Raw genomic sequence first — 13,478 nt, 5'->3', positions numbered from 1 at the left:
CCATTATCGGACATCTCTAGAAATTGTTACTGTATCCAAGGCCGCCCTGTGCTAAATTGGGGTCCTAATTATAATTAGATAAAGGGGGAACAGTGACTGTGTCAAGAAAAAATTGTTGTTATATTTTTATCAGTGACAGAACAGGAAGTGGCTAAGGAAACATTTTATGTAAAATGTCATATGAAGCACTTTGTGGCTCATTATTGACATTTCACATTTCGCCTCTTCACTTTTTGCCCTTCGCACTGTCTCCCAGGCATATGACAGACTGTTCTGATGGCAGTGCGTCAAAGAAAAGTGAAACATTAAATTAGAAAAGAAAGAAATGCAGACAAGCGTGTATTTACAAGGTCAGCCAGCCATTGGTCATTTAGTGCGTAGTGCAAGTGTACCTATTGTTTTGTCTGTTGCGTGTGATGGAGGAGAAGGGAAAAGAACCGCAGGACACACGACTCATGTTTACATGTTGGTCTGCATTGATCAGAATTGCCGATATTAGTATTGATACTGATATTTATCATATGAATTATATTTTCATGAACCTATTGTATAGATATCAGAATTTGCAGTATTAGCTATTGCTCAAAATGTATCATATTTCTTTGGTGCTGATTCTGTAAATGGGTCTAGTACTGCAGATATTAGTAGGCTACTGATACTGATATTTATCATACATAGTAGATCATTCACCCGTCGAATCGATACCAAAATTTGCAGTTTCGACCAGTGCACAAAATGTATCGTATCATCCATTTATTTAGTGAATCTTTCAAAAGTACAAAGTAGTAGATATTTTCACAGCTGTGTTGTACAAACATTTCAGTAAGTTCAATATAAGAAAATATTTTAGAGCAAAGAGAATTTTATTCATGTCAGTAGTTTTCATTCCCGGTCCTAAAATGTTCAATAAAGCTGCTTGATTCCAGCACTCTGCTCCATGTCGCCCCCTGCAGGTGATGAGCAGCCGCTTCTTCCCCTACGACGCCATAGTGACGGATGCTGTCCTCAGCCTGGATGAAGACACGGTGTTGTCCACCACCGAGGTCAGTTCCACACGCTCTCCTGTTTCATGTGCAGAATACAATCTGTGTCCTCATCAATACAAACTTGTACTTCTGCAGTGTTGTGTTGCAGTCACTTAGTCTGCAAAGTCAGGCAGATAGAATATTTCCTAACACGCACATACTTTAATTACATGCACAGCTGCAATGTTGTTGTTAATATTTATTCAATATATTATTTGTGTGTGTGTATGTATATTGGAAATGTTTTTAAATTGGATAACTAGTTTATTTATATTTAACGTTAAATACTTGTGAAATACTTGCGAAATATGATAAGAAAACAAGACAGTAGTCTTTATCATCAGCTCAATTTTATTATTAAATTCCGAGGTACTGGAAATTGTGGAATAGAAATAGAAATTATTTACAGGAAATAAACTTAACAAAAACAAAAGGTGGAAAGTCAGTCCATGTAGTCAAAGTCTTCTGGGATCCCAAATCATATTTATAAAATAAATGTATTTTTAACATATGTAGAAAATATGCATTTTACATTCCTCTCTATTGCATTTTCGTGTACTGTATTACTGTGCTCGATTAAGTAAAACTATCATTACAGTAATATTTGTCACTAGCGGAGACCAAACCAATCAGTATCATGGTCAGGCAGCATTACTCCATGGGATTAAAGGTTACTATGTGGGTGTTAAAAACATATTAGAAAATGACTTCATTTACCCTAGTCAGGTCTGGAACCAATTAACAGTGATGGATGGGCCAAATGCAGAGGGTAAATTCACCACACCTAGTGTGTGTGTGTGTGTGTGACTATCAGTGGTACTTTAACTTAAAAAAAGGTATACTTTACTGCTGTAAATTAGGGCTGCAACTAACGATTAATTTGATAATCGATTAATATGTCGATTATTACTTAGATTAATCGATTAATAATCGGATAAAAGAGACCAACTACATTTCTATCCTTTCCAGTATTTTATTGACAAAAAACAGCATACTGGCACCATACTTATTTTGATTATTGTTTCTCAGCTGTTTGTACAAGTTGCAGTTTATAAATAAAGGTTTATAAAAAAAAATTATAAAAAAATTGCCTCTGCGCATAGCATAGATCAGGGGTCGGCAACCCGCGGCTCTAGAGCCGCATGCGGCTCTTTAGCGCCGCCCTAGTGGCTCTCTAGAACTTTTTAAAAAATGTATGAAAAATAGAAAAAGATGAGGGGGAAAAAATATATTTTTTGTTTTAATATGGTTTCTGTAGGAGGACAACCATAACACAAACCTCCCTAATTGTTATAAAGCACACTGTTTATATTAAACATGCTTCACTGATTCGAGTATTTGGCAAGCACCGTTTTGTCCTACTAATTTTGGCAGTCCTTGAACTCACCGTAGTTCGGTTACATGTATAACTTTCTCTGACTTTCTAGGACGTGTTTTATGCCACTTCTTTTTCTGTCTCATTTTGTCCACCAAACTTTAAACGTTGTGCATGAATGCACAAAGGTGAGTTTTGTTGATGTTATTGACTTGTGTGGAGTGCTAATCAGACATATTTGGTCACTGCATGACTACAAGCTAATCGATGCTAACATGCTATTTAGGCTAGCTATATGTACATATTGCATCATTATGCCTCATTTGTAGCTATATTTGAGCTCATTTAGTTTCCTTTAAGTCCTCTTAATTTAATTTATATCTCATGACACACTGTCTGTATGAAATATGGCTTTTAATTTTTTGCGGCTCCAGACAAATTTGTTTTTGTATTTTTGGTCCAATATGGCTCTTTCAACATTTTGGGTTGCCGACCCCTGGCATAGATCCAACGATTTGATGACTAAATTAATCGGCAACTATTTTTATAATCGATTTAATCGATTAGTTGTTGCAGCCCTACTGTAAATACTATTTTAATCACAATGGTAAACAATTCTGGAATACTTTTGCAAGAAAAGCAAAGACAATGTGTCATTTTTCACACAAAAGAAACTCCTTGCGATTTATAGAGTGGTTTCACTTTGCATATTTATTATGAATATATTCCCCATCTCTGTTCTATGCTCTTCTTTATTTGGAGGTGCACTTCATTCATGCACTAAAAGTCCAGGTCAATTCAGACGTGGTATATCTCCCATATTTAGTTGATACCAAACGATGTGTATTGACATCATATTTGTGTGTGTGTGTGTGTGTGTGTGTGCAGGTGGACTTCGCCTTCACCGTATGGCAGAGTTTTCCGGAACGAATCGTGGGCTATCCCGCACGCAGTCACTTCTGGGACAGCAACAAGGAGCGCTGGGGTTACACGTCCAAGTGGACCAACGACTACTCCATGGTGCTGACAGGAGCAGCAATGTACCACAGGTATTATTTACTACTACTTCTACAGTATGGTGCCAGCCTCACTCCTATATAAATACTTTATTTTAAACACAGTTAACATGAACTAAACCCCCATATTAGACTACACTCCTTGTATCCAGTATATTACACACAATAATAGAAATATGACATACTGTAATATAAACACACATCCTTAGGCCACCTTGTTGTATGACAAAAACAACGGATTTCGCTATAAAATGTATTACACTGTAAAAGAAATCTATAGATTTTATGGCACAAAACAAAACTTAATTTTATTGTAAAAAGAACAGTACCGTATTGTCCGCACTATAAGGCGCACCTTCAGTGTATGGCATATTTCAAAACTTTGTTCATATATAAGGCGCACCGGATTATAAGGCGCATAAAATAGACGCTACAGTAAAGGCTGGGGTTATGTTATGCATCCATTAGATGGAGCTGCGCTAAAGGGAATGTCAACAAAACAGTCAGATAGGTCAGTCAAACTTTATTAATAGATTACAAACCAGCGTTCTGACAACTCTGTTCACTCCCAAAATGAATAAACAGCTGTTTTATTATTTTCCCGAGGTAAAGTCAGTGACGTTGTGTTTTGTTTATCTTTTAAGGTCTAACATGTAGTGCAACATTTATATCACATAGTGGAGAGGAACTTTTCCCTGATTCAATAAACACGTAAAAAAACAGTGATACTGTTACGGTAAATCAAACGTTAGTGCAAACACAATATAGTAACACTGGAAATAGTGCAGAGCAATAACAATATCAATAAGTCAACGTTGCTCAAACGTTAATGTCACACAAAATAAACATGTAAAGCTCACTTTATTAAGTTATTCCTCATCCATGAATCCCTCCAATTATTCTTCTTTATTGTCCGAATTAAACAGTTGGGCGAATACGGCATCCAACATGTCGTCATTAATCGAGTGAGTGTCTCTGCTGCTTTATTCCCGTGTTCTACTGCGTGACTGATCGACTTAAGTTCAAACTCTGCGTCGTCAGCGTGTCTCTAATAGGAGCCATTTTGGGGTCTTTACATAAACAAACACATGGAAATGAAAGGCACGCCTCGCACAGTCATATATCCCAGCATGCACCGCGCGCTTCTTCTTCTACGGTAAGCAGTTGCCGACTTCATTTTCCCCCGTAGAAGAAGAAGCGTGCGGTGCATGCTGGGATATATGACGTCTTCGACGAGACGGAAGTCTTCATTAATGGAGTCAGCGTCGCTGCTGTTGTCTAGCAGTTCAGTGACAATTCCTGCCTTCCTGAAAGCATGTCTCTTAATAGGAGCCATTTTGGGGTCTTTACATAAACACACAAATGGAAATGAAACGGCACGCCTCGCGCAGTCATATATCCCAGCATGCACCGCGCGCTTCTTCTTCTTCTACGAGGGAAAATGAAGTCGGCGTAGTTACCGTAGTTGCGAGACCTGTTGTGGCTCAATATTGGTCCATATATTAGGCGCACCGGATGATAAGGCGCACTGTCAGCTTTTGAGAAAATTTGAGGTTTTTAGGTGCGCCTTATAGTGCGGAAAATACGGTCATTTTTACACCAAATTTAATGGGGGAAAAACAGTACCATTTTACCAATGGTAAAATCAGGTTTACCATAAAATCTATAGATTTCTTCTACAGTGTATTACTGTAAATGAAACTGTACCACTGTTATTATTTTGGTGACTGAGCTGCCAGTTTTTCCATTGTACCATCTAGACTTGTCTTTACAGCATGCTAAATAGGAAAACACTTTTACTGACCCACCTGCAAGTTTTTCACATTACTGTAAAAGGATCATTTCTGGCAACTGTGCTGCCAGTTTTACTGAATTAATAATGTAAGTCAAAATGGTCCCACTTTTATTTCTACACCGAATAAATGCAAGTTGAAAAAGAGTTCAACTGTTTACTGTTGTAAAATCTGATTGTTTTCTGGTGGCCGAGTTGCCAATTTACATAAGTTAAATCTCCAGTTGTTTCTACAGAACATTACTGTGTAAATGTAACATTTCTACAGAACATTACTGTGTAAAGGTAACATTTCTACAGAACATTACTGTGTAAAGGTAACATTTCTACAGAACATTACTGTGTAAAGGTAACATTTCTACAGAACATTACTGTGTAAAGGTAACATTTCTACAGAACATTACTGTGTAAAGGTAACATTTCTACAGAACATTACTGTGTAAAGGTAACATTTCTACAGAACATTACTGTGTAAATGTAACATTTCTACAGAACATTACTGTGTAAAGGTAACATTTCTACAGAACATTACTGTGTAAAGGTAACATTTCTACAGAACATTACTGTGTAAATGTAACATTTCTACAGAACATTACTGTGTAAAGGTAACATTTCTACAGAACATTACTGTGTAAATGTAACATTTCTACAGAACATTACTGTGTAAATGTAACATTTCTACAGAACATTACTGTGTAAAGGTAACATTTCTACAGAACATTACTGTGTAAAGGTAACATTTCTACAGAACATTACTGTGTAAAGGTAACATTTCTACAGAACATTACTGTGTAAAGGTAACATTTCTGGCTAACTGATTTGCCGGATTTCCACCGAATGAATGTAATGTATTTTTTGCATCATAGGGCGCATCAGCCCTTTTTTGAGAAATTGAAATGATTTTAAGGAAAAATAGCATTACCACTGTTATTTTTACATAAAAATTCTGCTGACTGAGCTGCCAGGTTGTTGTTTTTTTTACCATTAAAATGTACAATAGTTTTCACAGTGTATTATTGTGAATCAAAACGCTCCCACTTGGGACTCAGGTGACTATTTTTAATTGTAAAATCCGCAATGTTTTTTTCTTTCATTAATGCAAATGGAAAAACGGTACCAATGTTATTTTTGTACGGTACAACTGTAAAATCTACAATTTTACAGCATATATACTGTAAATGGAAAAACAGTCCCAGTTTTATTTTTACTGAACAGTTCTCACATTTACAGTGGTTTTTACACTAAATTACCGTACAGTCCATTTTGGGCGACTGAGTTGCCAGTTTTAACCCAAATTAATGTAGGTGGAAGAAAGGTATTTTCATTTCCACTTACTGTAAGTCACATGTTCTACAACACACTCACTAACTTCTGAAAATACTGAAACTCCTTCATTTGGACCAAATATTCAAAAAACTTATTTTTGATTAATTATGCCAACCCAATGAAAGTAGTTCATAGAAAGAGGACGTTATCCAAGTTCCCACAGTAAAGTAGACACAAGATTTAAAAGCCTAAGGTCACAGAACAATTACATACATTCATAGTTCAGATATTCTTAGCCCCTAAAAAAGACACAATATAAAATTTCAAAAAGTTGGTCCTAAATTATTCAAGCTGTGGAACGAGCAGTTTTAGAGAGAGTTGTGGTGTGTTGCAGGTACTACCATCACCTGTACACCAACTACCTGCCCTCCAGTCTGAAGACCATGGTGGACCAGCTGGCCAACTGTGAGGACATCTTGATGAACTTCCTGGTCTCTGCCGTCACCAAGTTGCCACCCATCAAGGTCACCCAGAAGAAACAGTACAAGGAGACCATGATGGGCCAGGTGGGCCTGCAACACAACCGAGTCTTTGATTGACACACACGTTTATCAGACATTTTCTTTCCTGAAATACATAAAAAAAATAACAATGATGAGTACTTTATTTGCCCTCCTTTATTAGTCACATGTGTTTTAAAACTGCATTAAAAATATGTGGCGAAAAAAGCCAAAATATTTAGAGATGTCCGATAATATCGGACTGCCGATATTATCAGCCGATAAATGCTTTTAAAATGTAATATCGGAAATTATCGGTATCGGTTTCAAAAAGTAAAATTTATGATTTTTTAAAACGCCGCTGTGTACACGGACATAGGGAGAAGTACAGAGCGCCAATAAACCTTAAAGGCACTGCCTTTGCGTGCCGGCCCAATCACGTAATATCTACGGCATACAGGTCACACTGAGGGTGGCCGTATAAACAACTTTAACACTGTTACAAATATGCGCCACACTGTGAACCCACACCAAACAAGAATGACAAACACATTTCGGGAGAACATCTGCACCGTAACACAACATAAACACAACAGAACAAATACCCAGAACCCCTTGCAGCACTAACTCTTCCGGGGCACTACACTATACACACCCCGCTATAACTTGAATTGATTTATTTTGGAAAGCCTTGTTACATTGTTTAATGCATCCAGCGGGGCATCACAACAAAATTAAGCATAATAATGTGTTAATTCCACCACTGTATATATCGGTATCGGTTGATATCGGAATTGGTAATTAAGAGTTGGACAATATCGGCAAAAAAGCCATTATCGGACATCTCTAAAAATATTCCTTAATATCGTACCAATAAACGTTTGAAAAGTAGTACATTTAGTATTAAAAACAATCATATGTATGTCACACCAATAGTATAAAACACACCCCAAAAAACTATAAAAAGTGCTAAATTTGATTTTTTTTAAATGTGGCACAATATTTTTCCTGAATATCATCTTCAAAGAAGGTAACAAGTTGAAAAAGTTACATTTAAATTTGAGGAACATCTTAAACTAAAATGCTGTGTTTAAAAGCAATACAATTAATATCTCACCAATAAAAAGCCACAAGAAATAACCAAATAAAAACTGAGGTAGCACATTTAATTAGAGATGTCCAATAATATCGGACTGCCGATATTATCAGCCGATAAATGCTTTAAAATGTAATATCGAAATTATCGGTATCGGTTTCAAAATTATCGGTATCGGTTTCAAAAAGTAAAATGTATGACTTTTTAAAACGCCGCTGTGTACACGGACGTAGGGAGAAGTACTTTTCACACACACAAGTGAATGCAAGGCATACTTGGTCAACAGCCATACAGGTCACACTGAGGGTGGCCCTATAAACAACTTTAACACTGTTACAAATATGTGTGAACCCACCCCAAACAAGAATGACAAACACATTTCGGGAGAACATCCGCACCGTAACACAACAAATACCCACATCCCCTTGCAGCACTCACTCTTCCGGGACGCTACAATATACACCCCCCGCTACCCCGCCTACCTCAACCTCCTCATGCTCTCTCAGGGAGAGCATGTCCTAAATTCCAAGCTGCTGTTTTGAGGCATGTTAAAAAAAATAATGCACTTTGTGACTTCAATAATAAATATGGCAGTGCCATGTTGGCATTTTTTTCCATAACTTGTAAAAAGTATGTAAAAGTATGTAACAATGTAACCTTGTTACATTGTTTAATGCATCCAGCGGGGCATCACAACAAAATTAGGCATAATAATGTGTTAATTCCATGACTGTATATATCGGTATCGGTTGATATCGGTATCGGTAATTAAGAGCTGGACAATATCGGATATCGGCAAAAAAGCCATTATCGGACATCTCTACATTTAATATAAAAAAAATCTAAAATAAAATAATTGTTAAAATATATCCACCTGTTTTGGGAATAAAAGCAAAAATATCAATAACTTTTATAGGGTTGATATATTTTTTTTTAAAGTTTAAAAGCAATGATGTCTCCATCATTTTAATAAAAAGTAATATAAAAGGACTACAGCTATTAGACACATTTATGTAAAAACAAAATGTATGACTGTTATAAAAAGCAAGAATATTCCTCAATATCACACCAATAACATGAAAAAAAGACCAAATTAATGTAACAAAAATGTTAATATACATTTGTATAAACATTACAACCATTAACGTTTTATATAAAAACATGTATTTATATTATATATTTTTTGTGTAGTAGGGATGTAACGGTCACATAATGACGGTGTTGTTGAATGTGCTCAAAGTACTTTCACCAAATACTTTTGCCTCAATTGAAGCGTGCGTGAAGAAAGCACTACCCACCTGGTAAGAGATGATACAGTAGTATCTGCTCACATATGTTGTTTGAGCACACTACAGCTGCTTCAGTCACACGCAGGATTCTCACAGGAATGAGGCAAAACTGCACACTGTAAAATAGACAGACATGCACAATAGTAAATTGTCTTCTGCTTCATTGATAGTTTTAGTCTTAATATTGTATTGGTGTGTACTGTTAAGATGTATTTAAATGAAACATGCACAAAAAAATCTAATATTTTATTTCTGGCGTGGCGTCCTACTCTGTTCAGCGGTCCTTGAACGCACCGTAAAAACACCTCCATCTCTGTGTAAAGAGCATCGCCCTCTAAGAGAGCACATCATTATCGTTGTTGCTCGGACAGAAATGTGTTCATGTAAGTTTAGATTGGGGTATGTTGGTTCTTAAAGGGGAAATACGTGAATGTCTCTTGTTTTCAGTCAGTCAGTGCAGTTAGTTCATGGATCGTTGTCAATTCAAACTCGCGTGTACATTTCAAAAGAAGCAATGGTCACATGACTCACACGTCGCTCCCTCCCCCGCAGTCATCAAGAGCGTCTCGCTGGGCCGACCCGGACCACTTCGCTCAGCGGCAGACGTGCATGAACAAGTTTGCCAGCTGGTTTGGCGCCATGCCGCTGGTGCGCTCCCAGATGAGGCTGGATCCGGTCCTGTTCAAGGACCAGGTGTCCATCCTGCGTAAGAAGTACAGGGACATCGAGAGGCTCTGACCCGCCCGCCGAAGGAGAAGCACTCTTGGAGAGAAACTATCCCGCTGGCTCAGCAAGGTGTCTGGTTACCTAGCAACCTACCCCGCATCAGGACACCATGACAACCCAACTCAACCCCAGCTGCTTTGTCGCCTGGTTTGATTTTTGTACAAATCAGTTGTAAACAAGGGTTGGAATTTTTCAAAGCAGACAATTCTTTTTTTTTTTAGTTATGATCACAACTTCCTCATTCAGGCCTTAATGTCTTTTTTTTTTTTTTTTAACATCTTTTCTTTCCTGCCATGTGCTCGTCGTACTTAAACCTGGTCACCGTTTCCTGGGAGTGCCAACTTTGTTTTTTTAAGTTATTTATTGCTGCCTCGTTTACTTTGAGACACCCAGGTGCTCTTCTTTTTCAAAAATGCCAATCAGTCCACTAACAAGCATTAGCATTAGCATTGGGGAGCATCTTCGACAACAACGTGGCTGACAGTCATTGATTAACTTGAATGAAAACAACACATTATTATTATTATTAGCAGCCTTTCTGTCAGACTTGCAATCAGCATTGAAAAGTCTAAGTAGAGCACGAGTGCAAGGGAAGTAACACTGTCAGAAACTCTGCACTCTAAGTGTACTTCCTAAAGTGCACTTGCCCAGCGTCAAAAACATGGTAGGAAATCATCTACTCCAGGGTCAAACTGTCGCCGCCATAAAGTGGTTAATTAATGAAGTGTCCAGGCGACGTTTTAAGGAACATGGTCACACAAGTATTAGAAGGTGTAAAGTTTATAATATATATTTTTAAAAACGTGTACGAAGTGAAATGTTAGGTGCAGAAAACAATAACTGGGAGATGACTGCATTAACTTCACTCTTTCATCATTTGTGTCAACTTCTATGGTCGTCGTCACATTTTTCAATATTTGCCATCAGTGGTGTGAGCCAACAAAACGTTCAAAGAAAAGCAAAACTCCACTTTTTATAGGTTTACAAAGACAGTCATACTGTTTTTTTTTATTTTTATTCTATTTTAGCTTATGTCAGTTTTTTCTCAAAAAGAAAAAAAATGTCATGAAAAATATAATTTTCTTTGCCAATTTAGCCTTGATTTATGGTGCAATATGTAATGTTACACATTACAAAATGTAATAATAAACCTTTGAAATGTAATGAAGTTTTTATAATTAATGCATGACATTGGATGGTTTATTACATAACGCACCAAATTGTTACCTTTGACTGTATAAATGTGGCATTATTACGCAATGGGGTGAAAATTGATTTATTTCACCATTATTACATACATTGTTTACAAGGCTAAATTGCAAAGAACATTTTTTTTTTTTTTACTTTTAAACAATTTTCCATGTCATTTTTTTTATTTTGGAAAAAAATGATGCTAAAGTAGAATACAAAATAGCATGACTGTCAAGGCAAACTTCTATAAAAATGTTTGCTTCTGAAGTTTTTATTTTTAATTGTTTTTTTTTTTACCTGCGATGTTACAAGCCTTAAAGTTACTTTGTACTGATGAAATATTGTGAGTAGAGAAATACTTTTTTCAATCAATGAATTAGTTTTGCAGTGGAACACAGCAAAGGCACTGTCTAATATCATAAAATCCCGACTGAGTTTAAGCTCCATTTGAATGATCATGTACTTCCTGTGTTCATTTCAACACGTGACTGAATGTTGCATTCAAGTGTTCATCCTAAGCACTTTTTTCCTACTTGATGTATCATTATTATTATTATTATTTCAACATCACATTTCTTTTTTTTTTTTTAAATGTCTGCTTTTTTATAAACCGTGTATAATTGTTGGAGACGATGGAGTAAACGTACATTTTCTTCGGCCTTGCAGATCAAATCATAATTGTACATAAACATATATTTATTTTTGGAAAGAGGACTGCACACTACGAGGTGGATCCTGCATCGCTGAGGGGAGTTCATGTATGAAATTGTATTGCCAATAATCCACCACATTTAAATGAACCGCGGCTCGAACAGAGCACTCATGCAGCCTTGGATCATGCTGAAAGTGAGTTATTAAGTGTGTCGAGTCGTGCTGTACACAGACTACTCTCAAGTTGCATCACATAAACGGTCTCGTGCGCCATCGCCGTGGAATTGAGTGGGGGATGCACCGTCTTGGCTCTCGGCGTGAGTTCAATTGCAAAATGGCGATAAAAAGCAAGAGGAGGATAATAAAAAGTGCGCGCAGCAGATGGAAGCATTTAGAAGAGCTGTAGTAAAATGTTGGATGATGACGAGCGCTGACATCATCCTGGCAGTTTGTGTCCCAACACTAAAAGGATGGCTAAGTTCCTGGCATTCCCGCTGCATCAGGACCAAAAGAAAAATATGCAAGTTGAAATAGTTGTGGAAGCTCTTCCCCAAAACCAAACACGTGACGGACAATTAATGTTTCTTGGTTGTTTGTTTGTGCCTTTTTTGTCCACCTCAGTTCTTGCACTGCCGAGGACTTTCTGTTGTGGACGAAACCCCCGCTTTTGTTTTTAATGCACAGCGTTACCACGACGACCATGTTCTGGGATACTGCTCAATCACGCCTGTCAGAGCTGATAAGTGACCGACTGTCCTGATGCCTTCTCCTCCTCCTCCCGCCCAGTGAGTCCAGACTTTTCTAGCGCTCGCAGGTCACCATTAAGAAGAAATATGCTGATTTTGTAAGAATGATTTATAATAAAACAAACTTATTTGACCATAATTGTGTCTCACTGAACAACTTCTATTCCCTCCATACTCACTTCAGAGCTCTTAACTCATTTCCTGTGCTCATAAAATAAAGCTATGTCCATCTCTAGCTATAAGCTAATGCTAATACAAGACCAGTTATTGTACACATTAATGGCAGCGTTGTTTGGAACTACAATTTGTTTCTTCTAACTTGAAGCATAACAATGAGCTCTTATCTCATTAAGTTACCACTGTTTTTAATCTGTTCCAAGTTTAAAAAAAAAAATGTGTAGTTTAGCAGAAGAAGAGATACATATACATACATACATACATATACATACTGTATACATGTATGGATACATGTATACACATATAGATACATATATATAGATATGTGTGTATACATAGATGTATACATATGCACATATATATACATACACATGTATCCACATACTGTATATATATATATACATATATATATATATACAGACATACATATACACACATACATATGTTTACATATTTATACATACAGATACATATATACAGTATATATATACATATCTGTATATATATATATATATATATATATATATATATATACGTATATCTGTGTGTGTATATATATATGTATATTTATACATATGTACATAAATATATACATATATAAACAAATATATATACATAGATATGTATACATCTATCTCCATATACATACATGCATATACATACATGCATGTATAGGAATGTTTGTAAA

The 13,478-nt window shown here is 36.5% G+C and overlaps 1 protein-coding gene across 1 annotated transcript in view; it reads left to right on the top strand.

The window, feature by feature from the left end:
• Positions 1–12,887, top strand: part of ext1b (exostosin glycosyltransferase 1b) — a 386,065-nt gene extending 373,178 nt beyond the window's left edge. The window contains exons 8-11 of the mRNA XM_061982613.1: positions 954–1,043; positions 3,229–3,389; positions 6,809–6,980; positions 9,852–12,887. Coding sequence (XP_061838597.1) covers positions 954–1,043; positions 3,229–3,389; positions 6,809–6,980; positions 9,852–10,037 — 609 coding nt within the window. The 3' untranslated portion in view covers positions 10,038–12,887. The remainder of the gene's footprint in view (positions 1–953; positions 1,044–3,228; positions 3,390–6,808; positions 6,981–9,851) is intronic.
• The last annotated feature ends 591 nt before the right edge of the window (positions 12,888–13,478 follow it).

The sequence above is a fragment of the Nerophis lumbriciformis genome, linkage group LG21 (assembly GCF_033978685.3).
Source record: "Nerophis lumbriciformis linkage group LG21, RoL_Nlum_v2.1, whole genome shotgun sequence".
Lineage (NCBI taxonomy): Eukaryota > Metazoa > Chordata > Actinopteri > Syngnathiformes > Syngnathidae > Nerophis > Nerophis lumbriciformis.
This window is presented reverse-complemented; position numbering and strand designations above follow the sequence as displayed.